The sequence below is a fragment of the Aythya fuligula genome, chromosome Z (assembly GCF_009819795.1).
Source record: "Aythya fuligula isolate bAytFul2 chromosome Z, bAytFul2.pri, whole genome shotgun sequence".
Classification (NCBI taxonomy): domain Eukaryota; kingdom Metazoa; phylum Chordata; class Aves; order Anseriformes; family Anatidae; genus Aythya; species Aythya fuligula.
Window position 1 is genome coordinate 37780014 of NC_045593.1, and position 25726 is coordinate 37805739.

Genomic DNA, 25726 nt, shown 5'->3' on the forward strand with positions numbered 1-25726 from the left:
TTGAGGCTTCAACTTATACTGTATGTGAGATAATATATAAAGACACAAGAGATCTGTAGTATCAGATCTCTACACACATGCTCCTCAAAATATCATTTCTGCCCAAGAGGTCCTTTATCAAAGATTAACAGGTCTTCCACCTCCATGCCATGACATCTGTATTTGCATAACTGCTCTTTGCTGCATTTTAGTCCTTTAAGTAGCATTACTCGTTGAAAGGACTTGCTGTAAAATGGGTGACTGAAATGATTTGGGTTAAAGAATAATCTGCATAAACCCTTTGGGATAGAAAAAAAGACAAGAATATCAATGACAGCAACAGAAACAACAAGCAAAACTAAGGGTTTTGAAAACTCCTGTGAACAAATTTGATCATACAAGGTCTCTTATAGTTGCTCCAGAACAAAAGAAGCGTGAATTTATTAATTAAATGAATTAAAAGCTTCAGATTTTTGCAGCAACTCATTAAAACTGCAGTGATAAAAGTAATAGTTGGATCAGAAACTTAAGAGGTAAGACCCTCCTTGTCCCTCAACTCTCAATTTCCTTGTCTTTATATGCTTCTTTGTTAGGTTACTAATAGGGGATGGTTGGACCAGATGATCTTGGAGGTCTTTTCCAACCTTAATGTTTCTATATTTGTTGTTTATGTGATAAAGGAAATATGTAGACTTTAAAAAGCCATTCAACTGTCACTAGCAAAAACCTTTTGAAATATTTTTCTGAAATTAAAAGCCACAAGAACACAACTGGAATAACTGTCACTGTTTCTGTAGATGATTTTTTTACAATGCAGGTATTAATATATTAATTAATCTAATATTAACTTACAAATGAAAAATAGGTAATCACATATTTGTTTAAAACATTCTCTAAAACTTGCATAAAATTCTTATCAATGTAGAGAGCATCCCTAAAAAACTATGCCTGTTGCTTTTCCAGCAATCAGATCATTTCCGACCATTGTTACTGAATGTTTGAAGGAAAAAAAAGAAAAACAAACAGAAACACAATGGTGTTACATCACACCACAAAAATATTTTTGGTAAAAGGCAATTTTGGAATAAGTAGGCTCAATTTCCACTTAAAATTATCAGAAGAGAAAGTTATTATAAAAAGCTGTACTCAGTCATTTGGTTTGCAATTCTACTTTAAAGTCTTGGCAGCAATGCATTTTGACCCTTATGTCTTGAAAAATATTAGGCAATGAGAAAGAAAGATGACTTGAACCTTTATTGCTACCATCCAAAAATGGCATTCAGAAAATCTAGTTTTCCAGATAGCATGGTGATACTAGCTAAATAATATTCACATAACTCCTATAAGGCACTTAGTTATTATCTTTTAAAAAAATATGCAAAAATATGGTATAGAAATTAAGGACTATTCCACAGAAGGAACACTGTCTCAATCTTCATATGTCAGAAAAGGTTTTTGTTTTCTCATCTGTAGTACGACTTCTTAAAGAGAGGAGTGAAGAAGGTAAAGATGACTTGAATCTCACTCTTAATATACCTAATTTACAGAGGGAAAAAAGAAAGTTATTCTTCCAGCCTCATGAATTTGGAAGAGCTATCCCCAGTGAAAAATAATAAAATATGAAATATCACATAATTTGCCTATTCATAAGTCATTAAGCACTTCAATTGATAACTTGAAAAAGTTTCTTCCTGCTGAAACAGAAAATCTAATCACCTAATGCCACACAAAACTCCTTAGTCTTACAGTGAGCTGGCTTATGTATTTGTGCAAAATAACTTTTGTCAATGTAGCTATGAATGTGATAGGTGTCCTTAACCTCTCTAAGGTCTGAGAGAAGACCAAGGTTTGAGTTCATAGGCATTGAGTTTACAGCATATAGCATATCATGCAATATGCTTCATTAAGAAAAAAAAGTCCTTAACAAATGAAGATCACTAGTGCTCTTATAAATTGTCTCAATCTCCCCCCCCCCTTTTTTCTTTTAGTAATTGGAAAATAAATCTTAATTTCAGTTTTCAGAATATCATGTATTTGCAATTTCTCCGGGGAATTATATCCCAAACCTTAGAATAAATAAACACAGTTCAATTTGCATAGACGCTATTTCCATCTCCAATATTTATATACATCAAAAAGTGTTATGCAAGAGGAAGGAGAAATACAGGGAACAGCGTACTTTCTGATGAAAAGAGGTTATCAGAGCGCATACAGATAAACATCTTACTGAGCAGACATTAACAGCAAAGTAAAGAGGAACAGGAATACTATTTGTAAGATTTTTTTTAAATTTGTCCAGTTACTACAGCAGACTACATTTACATAAACCCTTACTAGTCCTTCTCAATTTTATTTTCTCTTGGATTCAGCAGTAGATGGAAAGGGAAAATGCCACCAGGCTATTTTTAATAGAATACCCCAAATTCCTGCATGTGAGCAGTTGACATTCAAGAACATGCTTCACATGCTCGCATATATACAACAAAGATTTACAAGAAGAAAATCCTGTAAACACCTGTTCTCCTAACATTGATGTTTACCGTTTAAAGTTACACTAATATGCTTTGTTAGGTTACTATACGAGTTTGTAAAAGAATCTCTGCATAATCATGACACTGCCAGTTTTTAAAGCTGCTTCCTTCTTTTTTCCTTTTGATGAACAGTTACTAGTTCTATAGTTTTTCTATATTTTCAGGGTCTACAGGGAAGAAACTAAGGGTGGACCAAATCCTAATGAGATGTTCTAGCGAACCTTTCCTACAGTATTTTGGCATGTATAACACTCCTAATTTTTATATGTGAACATCAAAAGACTACCTTTGTTATTTGTGTTTGGACTGTGAATTCCCTGTACTACAGGACAGTCCTGGTGTCTTCTCCTATGATTTCTGTCCAGAATAGAGGTAATTGGTATTTATGAAATTGCTTAAGAGCTCTAGCAAAGATCAAGCACACAATAATGGATGCCTTCAATTTGGTAACACTTATGAAAAATAAAATACTAGTATTAATTCACTTCTAACCTTTCTCTAATTCACTTCTAACCTTTCTCATACAAACCAAGTCATGCTCGTGTTACTTTTACCTAAAAGTACAGTTAGTAACATAGCTTAGCTTTTATCCATATTTAAAGTATTACTACACACAGAAAGAATTTCTGTGGGATTAGGTGTTTATAAGAGAACACAAGAGAAGTAAATTCAATGTGGAGTTGAATTTTCTGTACCTTTGAAAACTAAAAATGCACTGTAAACTGTCTTTGATACTTTTATTGACTTTAGTTTTGCTTAGTGTTCACTTATGAGTGATAAAGCTTTTCTTTCGTTCATGAGTGGAACAGCTTCTGTTATTATTTGTAAAACTAGAATTTTACTTGGAAATTGGAGAATCTGCCTTTTTTTTTTTTAATAATGTTACACAATGATCAGATTAACTACAACAGTATTGCTAAAATAAAATACAGATTAATAGGAGAATAGTTAGAAAGGTAGTTTAAATCACTGCCTTTCAATGCTCTGTTTGCCATTGTACAAAATACAGGCTCATTGGCTTTAAAGCACTCTGAAGTGGATAAGGCTTTAAATATAACATTTGCAATAAAGGTGTTCAAGCCAGTAAAACATTTATTACTAATACCACTTGGCTGCCCTGCCCCCAGTAGGTATGATAGTGCCTGCTCACAAGAATACGATAGCTATACGAAGTTTCCGTGAGAGTCTGAAATTTGAAAGTGAGTTCAAATTTTCAGTTGTATGAATTGTATTGTATGATAAACTGAAGAATGTTACATCCTTATGAACACTAAAATGTTGTAATTCTTCATTTAGATATGCTGCAAATAGTGCAAAAAAGTATGTGAGTGAAGCTTTCAGATCCTACCACCTTGAGTGTGAACATGACAAGCAGAGGATGCAGGAGCTGGATGGAGAACACTGACAACCTGTACTTATCCCAAAGTAGAGAATCTGGAGTGGATGCTGGAAGCAGCAGCCGGTGGCAGATCACTACAAGCTCCATCCTCTAAGTGGACAGGTCACACATCGCCTCAAAAAAGGTACAGAGCTGTGACACGACAGCTAATACTCAGCCATGTCCCACCAGTCCCTTATGGGACAGTCTGCTTGTGCAATCTCAGGGTACTGAGCTCAGGGTCTTCCAGCAGCCCAGCTGAGATGTATCGTGAGGCCAGCCTGGCTAAGCAAGGAAACCACAGCGTGACTTGAATGTGAAAACGTAGTACACAGGATGGGGAAAATGGATAGGCTACAAAGGAAGAATTGAGATATACTGCCTGGGCTTGTAGGTTCAGCAAGTATTGTCAGTGAAACCAAAAATCAGCTAGAAGGGAGACATGCAAGGGGTATCAGGGAAAGCAAGAAGAGCTTCTAGTGCTCCATCAGCACTAAAAGGCTGACCAAGGAGAATGCAGGCTTGTTGCAGCATGGGGTGGGTGATACAGTGCCAGCAGACCCTCATCACCTTTTTTTGTTGCCACCAGAAAGGTCTGCCAGGACTCCTGCTTAGTGATTGAGCACAAGGAGAAAAGGAGTTACCAGCTGGGGATGTTTATATTAAAGAAGCTTTATATTAAAGAAGCAAGAATAAAAAGCATTGCTTACTTATTCTGATTGTAAATTTGAATGTGAAAATACAGCCTGAACTTAAGCAACAGAGAAGATGATGACTGAGTGCTGAAATACTGGAAAGATCAATAATTTCTTCCCTTTAATGAATTTTTAATTCTAGTGTTTACACTAACTTTCTTACTTTGAAGTACAAGGAAAAGAAGAGATTGCTTAAAATTTTGAAGCTATGAAAAACTAGGTCAGTTATAACTTGTGCTAAATAGCCATCCAAATATCATGTAGGCAGAAAAAAGCAGTGGCAAGACTTTTATTGAAATGGACAGAGTGCTTCTAAACTTGCTAAAGACAGCAGTACAAGGCAGGCAGGTAGATCCAACCCCATTTGTTAAGCAAATTCAGCTACATAAAATATGCTCCCTTTGTTTTATAATACAGAGTAGGGCTTCTTAAATAGAAAATAGAAGTTGGATTAACTTACATATATATATATATATAAAACATTCAGTATATATGCACACACACATGCTATATATAGCATATATATGTATGTATTCATGCATACACACTATTTAAAGATAATTTTCTTTCCTTTTATAACAGTAACATTTAGTTGGGCCTTTAAGAACCCCAGGCTAACTTTTGAGTTAAGACTGCACACAGTGAAAAAGCTGATGCTTAGCTCAGCACTCTAACACATGGCAAGATTTCACAAATACTTTCTAACAAAGAAGCTGTAAGAGTCCTCCTTTATATGCAACAGTTAAATGATTGATTCTTGCTTGTACTTTTCAATCACATTCCCTCTTCTAGATTCTTTATTTTCCACACAATAGATTACCTCCCATGCTTTCAGTCCATAAGTAACATTTGACAAGTTGGGGAGAATGGGCAAACGGGTGTCCAAATCCCCAGATGTGAACTACTGATGCACTCTGCATTATCACATGTGGCAGGAGCTTAGAAAGTGCTCACTGCAAGAGGCTGCAGATAGAACAACACCTGATGTTATTAGATAAATGCTGAATATGCAGTTGAATGTTAGGTCGCCCAGCTTTACAAACCAAGCACAAGACATTGCAGACTTCTGTATTAAGCAAAAAGTACTACTCGTGCAAAAATGCTTCCCATCTTACACCACAGGTGGCAGTGAACAACAAACTGATGTTCAGGATGCTCCTTCAGTGTAATTAGTTCAATCTACCCATTCTGCTGTTTTATCACCAAAATATGCTGTTAGGATTCACTTAGAGCTGGATTTTCTTTCCACATGCCCCTTTAAATCTTGTGAATCCCTGAGAGACCTGGATATCTCCCCTTTTTCTTACCTTGTATTTTATTACCTTTGCTACAGGAAAAAAAACAAACGCAATTTTAAAAACTATTCTCTGTCTACAAGAGATACTGATTTAATTCACCAAGGTCCTCCCAAAGGATAATAGCAGATGTCCTCTTGTGCCTCAAAAAGCCTGTGTAGACATCAAGCACTACCTTTCAACTTGGGAAGAAATTACTTTGCTCTAGAACTAAGACTGCTGACACAAGACAACCCTTCCCCATTCAGTTTGCTAGATCCTATCCACTAACAAAGAGACAGGCTTACCAAAGCAGTACAGAGCTTGTAGCTCTAAATACACTTCTATCATACATCACAACAGTTCTACTGTTGTTGTGCATCAGAAAAAAAAAAATCATTAAAATCTCCAAATTAATGGAAAACAACAACAATAATAAGAGTTATACAGAACTACTTCCCCAGATTAATCTGTATTTCCATGAATAGATTTTAGATAATAAATTTAAGTAAAATACAGTCTTGATCACTGTTTTGACAGCCATAATTTTTCTAGTTAAATTGCATGGAAAGGGGCTTGGAGGTTAAACAGCACAGAGAGCCATGTCTTGTTCCTTGTTTTGCTGAAGTAAGTCTAGAACAGATGTGAGCACAAAAATTTAAATACTTAATATTTTTACTCACTCGACAATCCCGCTGTAGCGTTTTCATTAATGCGCTGTGAGTTTCAGAGTCAAAATACAACCCTTCATGCATGTCTTGCAAGAAATCCAAGTCTTTGAACGTTGGGTTGGACTTCTCTCTCTCTTTTCTTGATGCTCTCCTTTTATATGTGGAGCCTTTCAAGTCGTATGTGAAATGCATTTTCAAGGCTCGCGGCAAAACATTGTTCATTACAACAATTCGAATATTAATGCCTCCTGACTGAACGCAGTACAGCCCATAAAATTTGGGTAGGAGAGTCCTTGGATTCTGGTTCAGATTCTAGAACAGAAGAGATATTGTTAAGTATGTTTACTTTAAAGAAACTTACATGCTTGAGAATGTAATTTTTATGCCAAAGGACATTAACAAATAGCAAGAAAAAAAAGCATGTTTCCCTATTCAGTATAGTTCCTTTGACCAATTTATTTTCTTTGTGGGCCCAAATTTCAGAAAGCTAGTATAAACACAAGAAAGTAACTACTCTGAATTGAAACTGAAAGAGAGGTCTATTGCAGATCAAATCTACTGTGAAGCCCAGAGCACCACATACTCAGGCTGTCTTTTTCAGTGTGAATCACAGAATCGTCTAGGTTGGAAGAGACCTCCAAGATCACCGAGTCCAACCTCTGACTTAACACTAACCACTCCTCCACTAAAGCATATCATTAAGCTCTACATCTAACCATCTTTTAAAGACCAGGGATGGTGACCCAACCACTTCCCTGGGCAGCCCATTCCAATGCCTCACAACCCTTTCAGTAAAGAAGTTCTTCCTAATATCCAACCTAAACATCCCCTGGTGCAACTTTAGCCCATTCCCCCTTGTCCTGTCACCAGGCATGTGGGAGAATAGACCAACCCCCACCTCGCTACAGCCTCCTTTAAGGTACCTATAGAGAGCTTAGGTGAAGCTCTCTAGCTTCTAGGTGAAGGGTAAATAGAAGTCTTGCAGGAAAAGAAAGGATTCTGATACTACTGCACACTGTTTCTTGCCAGGTGGTTCCAATCTACTGTAAACTGCTACAATCATACTCCCTGCCATGCACTGTCCTGAAAAATGACTGAATCTCTGATTCTGTTTGTATGCCAGATTTTACTTTTCCATGTCCCATGAAAGCACAGACTGAGCAAAACCTAAACGTATCCCAAAGATTTAATTTATTATTCTGACCTGAACAACCTTTGCATCCACCTGCTGGAAGAAGTTTAGGTCAAGTAAAGCTCTCATTGCTTTGACCTGGATTCTGAAAAACAGAAACCCTGTCTCCATACTTTTCACAATGAGGGTGAGTGCCAAATGACCAGGTTGTCTCCACATGAGTCTGAGGTCATAACAGAATCATGACTGACCATCAGAATAGAAGGTGTGAAATTACCCGAATTCCACAACAAGTTAAAAAATAACTAGAAGATGGCAAGAGAGATATCTGAGAGCAAAAACCCATCCTTCTGAACGTAACTACTCTCAGTTTTTGGCATGAAAACCAAGAAAGGGGAAAAACTACTTCAGGTTGTGCATTATTACTAAGTCACAACATACAGCTACAGGAACAAAGTACAGTCATAGGAAACAATCTCAGTGATTAAGCTTTTACCCTTTGGAAACCCCTGCATATGTTAACATTGAGAATAAAGATCTTAAGAAAAAAAAGTGGTCTTACATTTACTTGTAATAATGATCAATTCAACCTTATGCTGAGATGATTATTGTGATTATGAACAACAAAAGTACCTACCATCTTTTTCTTTTTGATGCTGTCAGTGCATTAAATTTTTTAAATGAACACTGAATCCAACTTACATTACTGTAGTAATGATATTCCTCATTTTTAGTGCAAGTGAGAGGGTAACTTTTCAAGTGTTTACTTAAGAAAGTATAGAAAGTAAAGAAAACCAGGCCAACAGTAAAAAGCCTAATACTTCAAAGTCCTGTCTACTGCCCAGAAGAATCTGTTTACATGTACACTGGGTGGCCTTATTTAAAAAAGAACTTAGTTACATTTATTTGGGAGTTATGGTCTCCCTTTCTGATACCTGATGCACATAAACCAAGACAATCAACTTAGCATTAGCCCTCAAAAAAAGCTCTACTTTAAAATTAAGTTCTGAACAACTTATATTGATAAGAATATTTTTAACATCACTGGTTTAATACATGAGAAATGGAAGCAGTCTGGAAACAAAAGTGAAACTGACCGGTCTAGTTTCTTTGTCCACTCTGAGTGAAATGCAGAGGGTAGACAAACACAAAACGGAGAAAAAAAGTTGAATTAGAAGTTTAGGAAACTTTTTTTGATTACTAACTTATTATAAGCAAAGTTTGGTATCAAGTCAGACGATGATATTCTGCTTCATCTTGAATGCTAAAGAACAACTGTCATCTTAAATTTATTCTTGATTTATATCTATTCTTTCTGATGGATGAGGGAGTACAAAGTCAAAAGGTAAGAGTGTCAAAAATACATGAAAAATATGGATAAAGTTACTGAAAGGTTAGAAGACATCAAATGAAACTGAATCTTTAGAAGTGTGAAGTGAAACTGGAAAAATTCAGGTAATGATTTATAAAGATGGAAAAAGTCTTCAATTACTTACCATATAATAGCCTGGCAAGAGCTTCTGAAGAAACTCAGCCTCTTTGTGTTGAACTGTTTTGATGATGAACTCGTCATCACTAGTTACAAAAAATAAGGACCCACTGGCACCTGGATTGGATAATTCAATTAAAGGCTCACTGCAGATTGAATACTGGAAGAAATAAAAAATGTTTTTCATTGCCAATGCATGCACTACTTATACGCAAGCTTAATACAAATAATTGCAGGTGTAAATACACATGGGATAATTGGGGAGCTCTATCCTTTGGGCTTCAACTGCAACAAAGCCACTGTACAGCAGGCTGGGTCACAGTAATTTGTTTGAGGACATGCTGCACAGCTGTGGAAGAAGCAGCTGTAAGCTAAGCATACAGTCCCTTTCCATGTCTCACTGCACCAGATTAATTCTTACAGGAGTGAAGTGAGCGAGTGAGGCGGAAACAATCCATCCCCACGCCATTAGCACTGCAAATGCAGAAGCCCTAAGATGACATTTTCTTTAAAACCATTTATGTTTCACATCTGTTTATGAAACACGTGTGGGAAGTACATTAAAAAAGCCACAGGAAGTACAGGTATTGAACTTAATGAAAGTAGGCAAGTCCTCTTCTGTGCAGCTAGGGCTGACACCATTAACATAATAATCTCAGTAAAACTGAGAATGTAGTTTTCTGATTACTTGCCTGCTTGAAACAGGAAAACTAGATGTCAGCAAGTACAAAAAATTGCTTTTTGGAGGACCATTACTTTGGATGTTTAGACAGGCTCTCTTCTACAGGGAGACAGTAATATTTATGATCCCATTAAGGAGGAAAAAGTAACTGAGGACTGTTCTTTCCTAGTAGACCCAGACCTCACACAGAGGCTCATGTTCATTTATTAGATCTCCATTAATTCACACTTCATGTTCCGTTCAAGCTAAGTGGAAAAGATATATTTAGCTCCAAAACCATAGAAAAATCTGTTTATATTAAACTTCAGAGTTTATTTAAAATATAACATTAAACTTTGATTCACACAATCTTTTCCTCTGTTACATATCAGCAGCTTTACACACTTGGAGATTTAGCACACAGTCCAGTAATTTAAGATTTCAGTCTCTGAAAGAAACAAAATTACACAGGCCCTGTTGTGAGCAATGTAAGCACCAGGTAATTATTCTTTGCAGAGCAGTACATCTCCTGTTCTTATCAGAACAAAACGAGTAACTGTTTCAGTAAAAAATACCTGGTGTATTGAGTCAGTGCCTGAGATGAGTTGAGCAATTCCATGGGAAAAAAAACAACTTACTAACCAGTTCTGTTCGCTGAAAATGGTTTTCATTAAATTTAACCCAGAATCTGTCCTGTGATTTCCGGTAGTTGTGATAGCAAAGACAATTGACCCACAAAAAAGTAACAAGCATGTGTTAACATGCTTGCTTAAAACACAACGCAACCTTGATCTAAGGAAGCATGCTTTCTATCTACTCAAAGTACTACTTTATGCATTTTCTTATAGTGGCTCTGGCTGAGTCTTTTCCCACGCTTGGGATTTTTAAAACTTTTGCATGCAATAATTTTTTTTGCCAGTTCCTCTCTCTGCTTCTGTAGTTCATAGTGCCAGTTCATAATAGAGATCTTTCCTATTTATCCTAGCATTGCAGGAATCTAAGGATAGAACAGCGTTACTGGTCTACACTGCCACAAGCTTTCAGAGAAAAACAGCAATTGCATAACAATCTGAGTTTTTCTTGCCAAGATATAAAATGCTTCTTTAACAACTTTCATTGTTGCATGCATTTGAAACCAATTATCTTAAACATTAAAGCTCAACAACACAGTTTAGCATAGGCAAGAATTACTAACCTATACTGTCCGCTGGTCATTTTATGGTTTAGTTCATTCCTATAAAATTAAAATCTACACACCAAACAAAGAGCCCACCTAGTTTTGCAACTGGAAGTGCTGGAGTGTAAATGAAATTAAAAATGAATAGTAACAAAATCCTTCAAACCACAGCACGTAGGGACTTCATAATCAAAAAGTTCCTTTATAAAATGTCAGTGCTCTACAGTTTCCAACTCAAGGTCTCTATTTCCTTCTGTAAGTTGTTCTAATGCATTGATTTTTGCCATTCAGTCTGATTCTTACAGTGCATTAGAGCTCAACCTCTTTGTCAAAGTTAAAATTGTAAATCTTTGAGTTCTGTCATTCCAAATTAACCATGTAAAGCTTCTTCTACTTGCTGTAATTTATCCTCTGCCTTATTTAACTTTACTTTCTCATCACCCCCAGTTGGACAATCAGTTTTTATATTATTACTGTAAAGTTAGAGACAAGATTTTAGATACTGAAAGCTAATTGTGGTCACTGCATGACAGACAGATCCAGTTTTCACTAAAACAAGTGAGATTGTTCAGCCAGGATCCTGACACGTGCTTCTGGGAGCAATACTGTAGTCACAATCAATAGGGAAAAGGGTTCCAAACCAAAAATAGTTTTTATTATTTTTTTGATTTATGACTTGGTTTTATGATTATGATGACTCCTCTGATCACATATGCCTCTGGACTACAAAGGACTGAAACCTGCTCTGATTGCAGTATGATGCCCATTTAGTCAGAAACAAAAATTAATTCTAACTTGGTGTCAGAGCAAGTATAAACATAACAGCAAACCTGCATCAGTTACAACAGACTAAAATTCCAACTATATTTCAAAAAATACCTGTTTGTTGAAAAAAATATGCTTCTGTATTTTAAATAAAAAGATGGCACTTAATATTGAAACTGCTTAACTCTCCAGAGTACTGCACTCAGCTTTTCCTTAACCTAGGTAGGAAAAGGGGAACATACAGCAATAGTAGAAGTGTCCCAGACACATTGACCCAAGTACACTGTGCCCATGCTGTGGTACAGAGAAATTTAAATCTCCTCTTACCAAAAATCAAAAATACTTCCTAAAGTTTCTTAACAGCTGCCAAAATTGAATGCCAGTTCAGAAGTAAATAATAATTTCAAAATGCCCTTCTACGCTGTGTGCATGGAGACAGGAGGATAGCTTCATTCAACTTTTGACCACTGAAAAATATGCTTTCTCCATTTCTACCTCTCCTGAAAAAGTTGCTCCTTCTCTTTGGAAACAGATCAAGGTGACAAGCTGTGCAGACAGCAAAAGGACTCTAAAACAAGTTAGAAATTTCCATCAGGAATTACTTATTTTGTAGCTAAGCAGAGTGGCACAAATTTATATCAATACCAAGTATGGTCTTCCTGTAATCTTTAATTTATACTACTGCAAAGAGTTCTTTAGGTGTAGTAGAAGTTGCAGGTGACAGAAGCTTTACTCTACTAAGTGCAGTCCTTTTGAGCAGTTGGCAACACAGCCTGAATACTTGGTCTTTCCCCAGGTCCATAAAAGAAAACGTGTTACACCTTTATAAAACTCCAACCCAACAACATTTCCTAGCAACTAAAATCTGTAATTCAAAGGAATGATCTGCTTTTACATATAAGTATTGCTCTAAGGGCTAGTAATACAAAATCCATACATGATGCTATAGAATTAAAATCAGACGCCCACATTCAACCTAAATAAAAGCAAAAGCAACTACACTTTGCTTTTATGTTCATTGTCCACAAAGGGGAAAGAAAATAAAGAAAAAACGTTATAATGTAATCAAACGCACTGAAGTCAGTGAAGTAATATGTTAAGTGGTATTTCAGCATCATTTAATCCTTTTTTTTTTAATGCATTTCTTTCAAATTCCTTTGGTTTAAAGAAACTCATTTATGATTAATACCAAAAATATTTAAAAACACATTCTGAAGTAGTAAATAAAATAAAATAAAACTGATGCACAAAACTGCTAACGTATATGGGGACTCTGATTTGTTGCATGGACTAGTGTGAGACAAACTGGACATGAGACAAACATCTAGAAAACAATCCAGCTGTCCCCTTTAACCATACCCTTTGAAAAGCAGAAATACGGGAGAAGCAACGTAAGTGGATCCTTGTCTCTGGCAGTGCACAATCTGATGCCACCAACTAAAGCCTGCTCTTATGACAACACTAAATACTTAATATTTTTCTCATGTAAGCAGCTGAACAGCAAGGAGGAATAAGTCTTCAAAGTATACCAATACTGGAAAAAAGAAAACACTAGAATATTTCTTTTTCAGGCCCCCATCACACTTTTCTCAAGGCTAGATGGGAATGTTTGCAGACAAGCATGTATTTAATGGAGTGAATAAGTTAAATAACAGAAGAGCACTTGCACACAAGTACTGATTATAACTTCTCCAGAAACAGTGACCTAAATGAACAGTATTACTCAAGTTACTCTAGTCAATTAACAAGGCTTTTTTTTTTTCTTCTCCAGGAATCTTCTCAAAGAAGAAGAATTAAGACTTTTGTAAATCTCTAAAAATGTTCACTAATTATTAAACACTACACACAGAATCTATACCTATTTATGCACCATTAAAGCATCCTCCTCCTGTCAGTACAAAATGAGTATACATTATAATTATTCATAACTCATAGGAAAACTGCAAGCTCTTACCAAATAATCATCAGGCTTGATACCAAAAAGTTCTCTGAAATATCGGAAGGCAAGAGGTGCGTATGTCTTAAATCTGAAGTCAGGATAATGATGAGCAGGGGTGAGATTGCTCCCTTCACTGAAAATGAAAATAAAACAAACACAGTTATTATTTATCAATTTATAGCAACATTCTGTAAATCTCATCCTTAAACGTAAAGCTATCTCAATCATTGACCTTGCTAGACAAGAGTCATGAACAGACAAATGTGCATTTATGTATCACCACTCAATGTAATACAAACAGCCACAAGAGGCAAAGTATTGCCAGCAAATTCCTTTTTCTCTCCTTCAAGTCATTAGTCTTTTCACCATCATTTCCACATTCACAAAGATCATGTTTAAGCTACTGCTACAACTTCACACATCCCTCCAGGGTAAGCCAGTCCAATAGCTTACTAACACAGAAAGGGTCACCCCATTTCACGTAAGGCCTTCCAAAAAGCTTGGAAGTTAACCCAGAAAAACATAACTTCACACTAGCTTGGTGACCTGAACTGGTTCACAGGAGAGTCATACAGATACTGAAGACACTGAAAATGCAAAACAGATGAAAAGATACTAAAAATGAGACAGTACAAAAGAATACTAAATCACAACAAAGAGGACAACACTGTGTTGCCAGAGCACTGCTAAGGAAGCAGGTCTACCTGTCTTGTTTTGGTGCCAGAAGGCTTTTACTGGCTCAACCTTATTTATGAATCTCCATTCGCAGCATTAATTTCTTCTGCAGGTTAATTACAGTTATGGTACCTCTCTCTTCCTTGCTAGTGCAATACAAGATTGGAAATACATACTGAAGTTGGTAACCTTGAAGTGTTTTTTTTTTATTTTTTATTTTTTATTTGCCTGTGACATCGCATTTTTTTCTTGCCTCAGTCTAAACCACCACTAGCTTACATGTTCAGTTAAATTAGAACACAGGTTGTGCACATTGTGGGGAATTCTGGAAAATGGCATGCAGTTACACACAAGATACAGATTCAAGCTAGACGAGGCATAGAGAAAGACTACTGTGGTGACCAATCTGGCAGACAGTCTTTCTTAAAGAAGCACATGAGAAGAATGTAGCCCTCTTAGATCTTTTCCTTGTTTTATACTACACTTTCACTGTGTGTTTAGGTTGCAGTTGTATGATTCTTTAGATGAACACTATGCTATCTAAGCTGAAGAAAAAAGCAGGAAGATGTTGCCAGAAGGAAAAAAAAATTAAAAACTGCCTGTGGATTTCTTAATGCAGGACATTTTAAAAAGGCTTTAAACAGAGGAATAATATTCTATACTATGATTTCAACGCAAGCAAGAACAGAATTAAGATATAGCTTGGTCACTCTGCACAAGTTTATAAATAATTGAGAATAAAATCCATAATACTGGACATGGTGGCCAAAATAAGCTCCTCTGACAATACTTTATCCATTTCATTTACCCTAATTAAATTATTCAGAGATGCATTATGTACCTATATGCTTAGCATCAGGAATATACAACGAATTCAAAGGAAAAAGACTCCAGGAATTCACATAAATGTGAAGAGGAATGAACTCAGTAAATGTCCTACAAAGACTAACTTATGTATCATGAACTTACTATACACGTAGGACAAGCCTTGATTGTACAGAACCAAAACTTTTAAATATGTTAAAAAGCTTTGGTTCTGTACAATCAAGGCTTGTCCTACGAACTTGTCTCCTGTTATCACATTGTTACCCGGTAGAAGTTTACCCCAACCCATTTAGCTGCCCCTGCGTGCGTAACACCAAAATCTACCAGAACTGAACTGCTGCCAACTAAAGGGTTTTAACTGGACAGGAAGCTTTCTCAGGCTCCAGAAATGCACTTTTAGATTTTTGAATAGGAGACAGATGAAGAAAAAAAATTTGATTTCTGGTTGGAAATCGCATGTCAAAAGATGGCCATGGCTGAACAAAAATGCATACAAAGACATTATAATGGTATTTCTTTGATTGCAAAACCACATGGTTGAGAGCTGGCAAAGGCTGCCTAGTCCTAATGAACTCATTTGCACGTTTTATAGTCTAACATATAACAACTCTAAGGTATTAAAATCAAATCCACTTATATTTTATAGTTCCATTATATATTTAAAAAGAGAAATCAATAAGCTACTAGGCTGAATGGGATATTTTTCCTTACAGTTAAGACTGGCTAATGCTTTTTCTTACTTTTTGCTTACTTTCAGTATGCCACTCTTGCCTGACATGAAGCTTTGATTGACACTGAATTTTTCTGTAATATGGGGAGGACAAAGGATAAATATAGTCATACTGAGAACTTGGGGCTACATTTGTAAATGTAGTAGATTGTTTTAAGATGCAGACAAGAAGAGAACAAAGTGTTCTTTGATGAAAAATCACATCCTTGTCACAAAAGATTTATCATCTCAACTTTATAATAAACCTCCTACCTTTTAGAACGTACCTTTATAAATCTGCTTCTTGTAGCAATAACTCTTGTGTAAGTGTGGCAATAAATATATTACATGTCCTTGCTCTACTAGAACATGCCCGTCCCATCGTTGAAACTTCACTAGGGTAGCAATAAAGATAGGATGTTCTCTATGCTAATATCATGGGCCCAAGTCATTTCTTACACACAGTATAAAGAAAAATGACCACAAGTAAAAAAAAAAGGTTCTTAATAGCTCCAGAGATTGACTTTAATGCATAGTACATGGAAATTTATTTCAGAAAAAATAGAAAACAGCAGTTATTTTTGTACAGCACTGACACAAAGAACAATTCCACGTACCTAACACCATAAGCTTACTTTATTACAGATGTGGTAGTCATTTCACTAAGCAGATCAGTTCCTTTATTCTTTGTAAAATTACTAAAAATTCTTTTTTACCAAGGATCTGAAGGGTTTGTTAACATACCCTACAGTTTCTGCTGATCATATTGATTAATTTCGGTTTCATTGCCTAATAGAATAGATTAGAAGATGCCAATAGTAAGCTTGTCTCTAATGTAAGAAACAAGCTTGACAAAAACGTAAGATTTCTTGGTTAGCTTTCTGGATGAATGTTGCTTTTAACAGAACAGAAGAAGCACCCTGACTTCAAGTAGTTTCCTACAATAATGAAAACTTTTGAAATCCTTGTGGCTAGGTATGTCCTTGCTCTCACCTGCAAAAGGACATTTTCCACTGACAGTTCAATACTGTCCTGTTCACTCTTGATGTAAATACATCTTTACCTTACTTTGACATGAAATTGTTCACAGTGTATCCTCTACCTATCCAAAAATCACTTGTAATAGATAAGGATGCTATGCACACTATTTGCAGGCAAAAGCAAGCCTCCAGGTAGGTGCATTAACTCAACCCACCATAAAAGTTGCAATAATAAAATAAGATTCCTTTGTTTTCTCTCAAATAAAATATACCTCCCACTCTATTAGTTCCCAGGATGATTTATTCTGTGCTTTCTCCTTGCATTTTGCTGGGGAATTCACTCATTTATTCATGTGCATTTCACTCTGGCTGGATAAAAGAATACGTGCAAAGCATTTCATATTATAATTTCTAATCAGGCTAGGTAGTTCCCAGGGTATGGCTATGTCTGTATAGCACATCAAGAAGAGTACCTGAGATTTGCTGACAAAAAATCTGATCTACAAAATGGAGCTTTGGAAATAAAAGAAATGCACTCCATAAAGAAAGAAGGCAATCACATAAGTTTCCTCTCGTGTAGATTAGAGCATGCATCTACCAAGAAATAGAAATTACTTTTAATACTAGCTTTGATTCCTGCAACCTTGGGGGAGTCTGGTCTCTGTACATGAGCTATGACAAATAACAGACTTTGGAAAGTTTATGAATCAATTGCAACTTATGAGGTATTTTAATAATCTTTCCTGAAGACCACATGAAAGTAGAAGACTGGTAGTTAGAACAAAAAGGAGAGATTAATGCTAATCTATGCAAGTCAGATTTTAATATCTAGAATAAAAAAATAAAATAAGCATTTTCCAGAAAGAAACAGGAGAGCTGGTCACCTGGGATATGGAGAAGGCTGAGGAACTCAATGACTATTTTGCCTTGGTCTTCACCAACAAGAGCTCCAGCCACATGGACAAGGCTCCAAAAGGCAAAGGCTGGGACTGGGAGAATGAAGAACCACCCTGTATAGGAGATGATCAGGTTCAAGACCATTTAAGGAACCTGAAGGTGCACAAGTCCATGGGACCTGATGAGATGCATTTGTGGGTCCTAAAGGCAGATGTAGTTGCTACATTTGTTGCCATTCTCTGTCATACTTGAGAAGTTGTGGTAGTCCAGTGAAGTTCCCACTGACTGGAAGAAGGGAAACATAATGCCCATTTTTAAAAAGGAAAACCTGGGGAATTACAGGCCAGTCAGGCAGTCTCACCTCTGTGCCTGGCAAGATCATGGAGCAGATCCTCCTCAAAACTATCCTAAGGAACATGGAAAATAAGGAGAGGATTGGTGACAGGCAACATGGCTTCACTAAAGGTAGATCATGCCCAACAAACCTGGTGGCCTTCTGTGACAGGATTACAGCATTGGTGGAGAGGAAAAGAGCAACTGACATCATCTACCTGGACTTCTGTAAAGCATTTAACACTGCCCCCCATGACATCCTTGTCTCTAAATTGGAGAGACATGAATTTGATGGGTGGACCACTCGGTGGGTAAGGAATTGGCTGGATGGCTGCACTCTATGAGTTGTGGTCAATGTCCAAGTGCAGATCAGTAGCCAGTGGTGTTCTTCAGGGGTCAGTGTTGAGACTGGCATGGTTTAATGTCTTTGTCAGTGACATGGACAGGGGGATCAAGGGCACCCTCACTAAGTTTGCTGATGGCACAAAGCTGTGTGGTGAAGAGAGACAGGATGCCATCCAGAGGGACCTGGACAGGCTTGTGCGAACCTCATGAAGTTCAATAAGACCAAGTGCAAGGTCCTGCACCTGGGACGAGGCAATCCCAAACACAAATACAGGCTGGGCTAAGAATGGATTGAGAGCAGGACTTGGAGATACTGGTGGATAAGAAGCTCAACATGAGGCAGCAACATGCACTTGTAGCCCAGAAAGCCAACTATATCACATCAAAAGCAGTGTGGGCTGCAGGGCAATGGAGACGATTCTCCCCCTCTGCTCTGCTTTTGTGAGACCTCACCTGGAGCACTGCCTTTAGCTGTGGGGTCCCCAGCACAAGAAGGACATGGACCTGTTGGAGCGAGTCCAGAGGAAGCCACAAGATGATCAAAGGGCTGGAGCACCTCTCCTACAAAGACAGGCTGAGGGAGTTGTGGTTTTTCAGCCTGGAGAAAAGAAGGACCTGGGGAGACCTTATTGCAGACTTCAAGTATGTAAAAGGGAAGATGGGATGGGACTCTGACAGGGAGTGTAGTGATAGGACAAGGGATAAGGGATTTAAACCTAAAAAGGGTAGGTTTAAGTTAGATGTAAGGAATACATTCTTCACTCAGAGGGTGGTGAGGCACTGGAACAGGTTGCCCAGAGAAGCTGTGGAACACCTCCAGGGATGGGGCATCAAGACCAGGCTGGATGGGGCTTTGGGCAACCTGGTTTTTGGGAGGTGTCCCTGCCCATGGCAGGGAGGTTAGAACTAAATGATCCTTTCCAAATGGACCTTAAATGGTCCTTTCCAAACCCAATTTATGACTCTATGAAATATATGTATTTTTAAATAACAGTATGTGCATCTTAACTTTTCTTCTAGTAAATGATGTGGGTTGATTTAAATATAGGTGGTGCAACATCAAACTAAAAATGAACTAACACTAATTATATTTTCAATGGCTAACCCTGTGGCTTGCAAAAATTCTGCTAAACAGGACACCCACATGTGTTCCTTGGCAGCTTTTCTTTTCTGTGGCCTCACCCTGGTGGGAAGTGCCCATGAGATAGCACATTTATCTGAAGGTGCAGGGAAGATGAGCTGCATCTCTTGATAACAAGCATTCAGCAAAGAGCAGTGTTAATATTCTGTGATGTAACTGTTTACAAAGTAAGTAGTCATAGTATAGTTGTGGATCCACACATAACCTTCTTGTATATAAAAAAGGTAAAGAGAAGAAACAAAAGAAGAGAAGAATATCAGTTCTCTCATGTTACAGCAGCTTTTTTCAAGTCTGAAAATCACAATAAAACATCTAACATTAAATGCTCCCAGCATTAAAAACTAGCAAAGAGTATCCAATCTCAGTGCTACTGTTCTTGGAAAAAGCTGCTCATTTATAACCCATCAAGATGTATTCAAGTGCTACTAACTGTATACAACAAATACACTCATAGACCAGTGCTAATGTAGTTCAGGCACAGCTTTGGCATATTTGTTTCCTACATATTATTTCAGGAAAACAATTGTTTCCCATATGGTAGAAATAAGTATTATGGCTACCTGTACAAATAGGTGTGTATTTGCTTTTTTTCACATTGTGGGATAAAGTCCAGTGGTAATATCCTTGCTTCTCACTGTATTTGCTATATTTTTGGTTACTATTTACCCTATGCTAAGCAGTCCCCTGCAGAGGCAGCTGTAAAGTAGACCTGTGAATTGCAACTAACTTCAAAACAAGCCAGTGGTATCTGTGGAACAGCTGAATACAAAGACATTTTCTTATGATGATATGACTATTTAACAAACAATTGGAGATGCATTTAATACAAGGGATCTCTGAGTCCTTCATGAATAGGTAAGTAGGCCTGCAGGGTCATGTAACCACACAAGTATCCAGAGTATCTCAGGTTTACCAAGAATTTGATACTAATGTAAGTGGGCAAGACCAGTAGTTCATAATGAATGTGGGTTTTGCTTTTGTTGCCACAGTATCACCATTTCAAATACTATTTGTTTTGAAACAGGAAACTAACTGCTTCCTCCTGTTTTTGCTGTCACTCTACTCACAAACCATGAAAAAAAGTTTAACTTGGGTTATCCAAGTAATCCATCCTGCATATCTCTGTGACTGAAGCACTAAAAAAAAAAAAAAAAAAAAAGAGTATTTCTTTATAAAAGGTGTCAGGCAACCTTCTTAGCTGCCTGTTGTAACTGCCCAATTGGAAACAGATATGCTCACATAAACTACACAACAACTAAGTGTTGATACGAATATTTGAATCTATTCACATGTAATTTTCAAAGTATTTTATGCTTCTTCAATTAAAAAGACACTGTTTGGTCCATCACAAAACCTATGATACCTGTTTGGTACAAAGACATTCCCAAGGCCAAGTGTCATACCAGAAGACAGTACACTTCAGTCTCTGAGGTAAGGTAAAACCCAGACAAACCCTAAACTTTGCCCAAACTTTTACTTTTCTTAGTAATTTCCACTGCTGATTTGGGCTGTCATTCACATGCTACCTTACCACAGTATTAAGCTTTGGATATTAAATAGCAGAAAGCACTGAATAATCTTTCATTAGCATCAGAAGAAAGCAATTTGCAATTGAACAAGTTCCTTGTACAAATGACTGTAGCTGCAGGGCACATTCAGGTCAAAAACATGTAACAGACTTAATATTTTAATTAGAAACCACAAGTGTTCATAACATACAGGGTCTAGATCCTGTAAATACAGCATATTAGTGAGGGAAGTGCACAAGACTTATTAACAGCTTGCTGCAAAAAGGTCAAAGACAACTGTGCTTAGCAGTGGCCTGTATCCAAGAAAACAAGAAGACATGAAGCCTGAAACATACTGCTTTTCTCCAAATGCTCTGAATTTCTGAAGCTGCATACTACTGACTAGCCAAAGTTGGCAGACAGTATGGAGTGGCTTGTCAAACCACTGCAGAAAACATGCCTACCTAATAAGTGTCTGCTGGAATTGCTTAGCAAGCTGCCCACATTCTCAGTTCACAGGCAGCTAGCTGCACAGCCACATGGCCCAGCAACCAGCTTGAGCCAACAGTGCCAGACACAGCTGGGCTGGTTAGCTTTGCACCAAGGCTTTCCAACCATGGCCACGCTACCTGGAGCTTAGCTCCGAATTTAAATTAGATAGCTGTCAAAATACTACCGTAACCACATTGCACAAGTGATTGATTTGGGAACAAAATGTCACACCAAGAGATGAACTGATTCCAACTGACGCCAGAGGCACTGAGCATAATGCAGGAAGACCAGAAAAAGCCCTACACAGCTGAAACATGGGACAGAGGAGGGAGGAAAGATAGAGAGCAGCCAGGATGCATGACTTTCCCACTGAATCCTCCAGCTATTGCTGCTGTAGATAAGCACCAGATAAGCAACTCCCTGTTGTATTTTCAAAGCAGTGTTTAAAAGCAGTTTCTCTTGTGGTTTCAGCCTATGCAGGGAGTTAGGCTGAGACTTCAGATGTCCTATCTTCAGAATCAACTGGGTCACTGCAAACTGCATTTGTTTTTTTAGCACAAAGGGCACATTTGCACAGTGCCATTTAAACTCAGTTCGGACTGTAGTTCTAAATACACCCTTTTATAGCAACCCCTATTAACACCTCACTTAACTCCCAAAAGCAACACAGTATAAACTCCCTATTAAAAAAAAAGGAAAGTCACAAAAGGGACAATGTAAAGTAGAAAGTACCAAAGGCACTTTCCCACCTCCTCAGTTGCCACAATGTACAAATGAAACCAAGCAACTTTGCAATTCAAATCCACTCACTCTGCTAAGATACCCATACTTCACTGAGAGTCACTTCCTGAAACAAACACCTAAATGAATCTGGGATAACCTATAACCCAATTAAACCCAGTTACAAAGTAACTCTGAGCCAGGCAAACCTGCAATCTGTGGGTTAATCCTGATTTACAACAGCTCCCACAGTAAATAGTGCAAGTATGTTCAATTCTGAACTGACCATTCTTCCCTGCCTCTTTCCTCCCTCCTTCACTGTGAATTGTGCTGAAAGCGTTTTCCTGTGGATACCAAAGCTGGGCTACAGAAAGTACTGAGGTTTACTTCAGGGGCTGAGGGAGATGCAGAGACTATTGCTCTTTGGTCACTTACTGAGTTTATAAAACAACTGTTAGTTTGTTAGCTATTTTTCCCTAAAACATCTCAGATGATACTGTTTTGCTCACTGGAACACAGCCTGTTGTTTTGCTGCATTTCTACTAGCTCAGGCTTATTTTATCACAGGCACTATGACAATGCTCATCTTGCTGTTAAAAGAACAGGTGTGCCTGTGACTGTGCAAAACAACTGTTCTCACTTCTCTTTCCAAATCACACCTGCCAGATCTGGACGTCACTGGGGAATATCAGCTAATACCCTGCTTGGAGTTGCAGCTAAATTATATATACCCCAAGCAAGAGGAAAAGTGTTGCTTCTTGCTTGGTAAGTAACAACGTTCTGCACCATGCTTGATGCACTGCCTCGACAGGTTCTCTGCCAGCTGTAGGTATTGGGTGAAAGGATTACTTCATCTCAGCTTGCTCTTGGATGCTCATCACCTCCCAACAGTAGTCAGCCCACTGCATCTGCTGGTGTAACTAATTTGAACTTATGTCTTTCAATCCTGACCAGTCCAAGCCAAAAAAAAAGAGGACATGCAATCTTATCTTTTCACCACCAGCTATGGTAATGAAGCCAGCTACAGATATGAGTCAGGAATTACCCATATAATGCCACCGTTAAAGACTCAAAATGCCGGTACCCTTGGCCATCAGAAAAGAAGCCTGTACCACTACATGTAATACTAAATTATGATTTATGCATATTAATACCACCTTGGATCAAAAATACTTTAGATGAACGTACATGTTATGTGAAGACAAGAGAAAGACTTTAAATTTGAGATTTGTTTGTTAGTTTAAGAAATGAAGTGTCATGATTGTTTTTAAGAGACTGCTATGGACAGCCAATTCTTAGTTTCAGAGAAAGTATTACCAGCTAGGGCTATGTGTAGAAAGGCTCTTTGTTACAGACAAGACGAGTTACTATATTATGTACTCCTGCTTACTAGAGAGCTATTCAAAACCAACAAGTCAGACTACTTGCTGATCCAGCTATTTCTTTCGTTCATATCCTTTTCCTTTTTTTTTTTTGGTATCTGTCTACAAAGGTGCTACTACAGCTTTTACGATAAATTTCATGTTACTGCAAACAGGCTATTACTTCAGTCTTTGTTCTCTTTCTCAGTCAGATGGGATCACTCCTAGTTCTCCCCTAAAACCAGTACCAAACAATCAAGGAAATTCTTTTTCAAGTGTACAAGCATGGAAGTTTCATAGGTGACTACAAATCATTTTATCTTACTTGGCTTTTGGAACAATGTTAAAAAAGATACAGATAAGCCTTTTTTTTCCCCAAAAAAGCTTGGCTATATAATAAAACAGTTTTGTCACGTATATCTCATTGTGTTTCATGAACAACGAAGTCAGTATCACAGCCAAACAAACAACTACAGAATCCTGCACAGCTGTCACAGTTGCAAAGTTTACAAATATGATGGCTCATTCCATTTTTCAGAACAAAGAATACACTTATTTACATGATATGCAAATGTCTCAGTTTAACAAAGAAAAAATTGAGGTTACAGTGTATGAAAACACATGCACATAGGCAACGTATAAATGTTTATCTAATCCCCAAGAGAAAGACTACAAAGTTGTGTACAGACATGAGTTAACAACAGAACACAGGATATGGGATATCCTTGATTCCTACAAATGTAATGTAAATGCTTCTTTTCACATAAGAAATACCTCTACTCCTTAAAAGATACCTCATTTCAGAGGAAATCAGAAGTTGAAACTAGAAAATTTACTTCAGCAAAGGTCAACTTCAACCTACTACAATTATTTCATTCATGGTCAGTTTAAATTCCTGTTTAGTGACATTAATAATCTCTGAACATTATTAGAAACAGTTTATGAAGTAATATTCAAATTGCAAATGAACCGAACTTAAAAAAAAGACTTTAAATATTTCCAAATTCAGGAATTACTGCATAGATAGCATCTCCTTAAAAAATAATGGACACTACTAGTACTTAGTAATTCTGGAAGTCCAGACAACACTAAATAGAATACATCCTCCTGGCTTTGAAATATGTTTCTTATTTTCCTATACCTGCTTTATTTGTTCATACCATAAGTAACTTTGAAGTTACGTGACACTGTACATCAGCTTCTGAACCAACAAATGAAGATGACCTTGATTTCTCTCATCAGTGTAACTGTATTACTACAGATTCTATATCATCATTGCCAAATGCAAGGCAGTAATGGTGCACAACTTGCAGTATGCTATTAAGAGCCAAACCTAGTCACAGGCTAAAATCCTGGCTAGAATGCTATATTAAAGCTAGCATCTTACGTTACTCTTAACCCTGTGGGACTGGAATTTGCATTGATTTTGATAAAACCTCAACAAAATTGCAAGTACTATCCTCAGTTTTCAGAGCCCAAACTACATTTGTGAACGCTGGGTGTAATACTTGCTATATAGATCCATCAATCACTTTCAACTGTAGTTAACAACTCATTTAACTGAAAGTGTCACAATTATTTTCCTTCTCTAGATAAGACATGCCTCAACTCTTCAGTTGAAGTGTGATCTTCCCAGCTTTCTCCCTACCTTCATTTTCAATGACAACTTGAAGACGGGAGCATTTTCAAGTTCTCCTACCTCAAGCTTACTCTAACCCCATTTTGTCAGAATCGTAAACCAATCCTTATTTGAAGTACTTAGGTAGAGTTCCATTATGAAATTCTGTAAGAAAGTATTTTGAATAGGCTGGTCCTTACCTGGGTAGGAAGACGCTTTCCACTACATAGAAGTCTTGCATAAGAACATCTCTGTCTGGTTTTGATGTGAGGTTTCCTACTGTGTATCCTATTCCCAGCTGGATAGCACCTTTAATAGCTGAGGATGCAGTCTGCATAGGAAGTAAGAATTCAAGCATCAGTTTTGCTACAAACAGATTTCTTTATCAGTAATATAATACACTAAACACGTAATCGTTATCAGAATAACAA

At 37.3% G+C, this 25726-nt stretch overlaps 1 protein-coding gene across 1 annotated transcript in view; it reads right to left on the minus strand.

The window, feature by feature from the left end:
- The window catches only part of PIP5K1B (phosphatidylinositol-4-phosphate 5-kinase type 1 beta), a 108691-nt gene that overhangs the window by 30650 nt on the left and 52315 nt on the right, over positions 1-25726 (minus strand). The window contains exons 5-8 of the mRNA XM_032206542.1: positions 25496-25626; positions 13707-13824; positions 9157-9309; positions 6541-6840 (exon numbers count right to left, since the gene is read on the minus strand). Coding sequence (XP_032062433.1) covers positions 6541-6840; positions 9157-9309; positions 13707-13824; positions 25496-25626 — 702 coding nt within the window. The remainder of the gene's footprint in view (positions 1-6540; positions 6841-9156; positions 9310-13706; positions 13825-25495; positions 25627-25726) is intronic.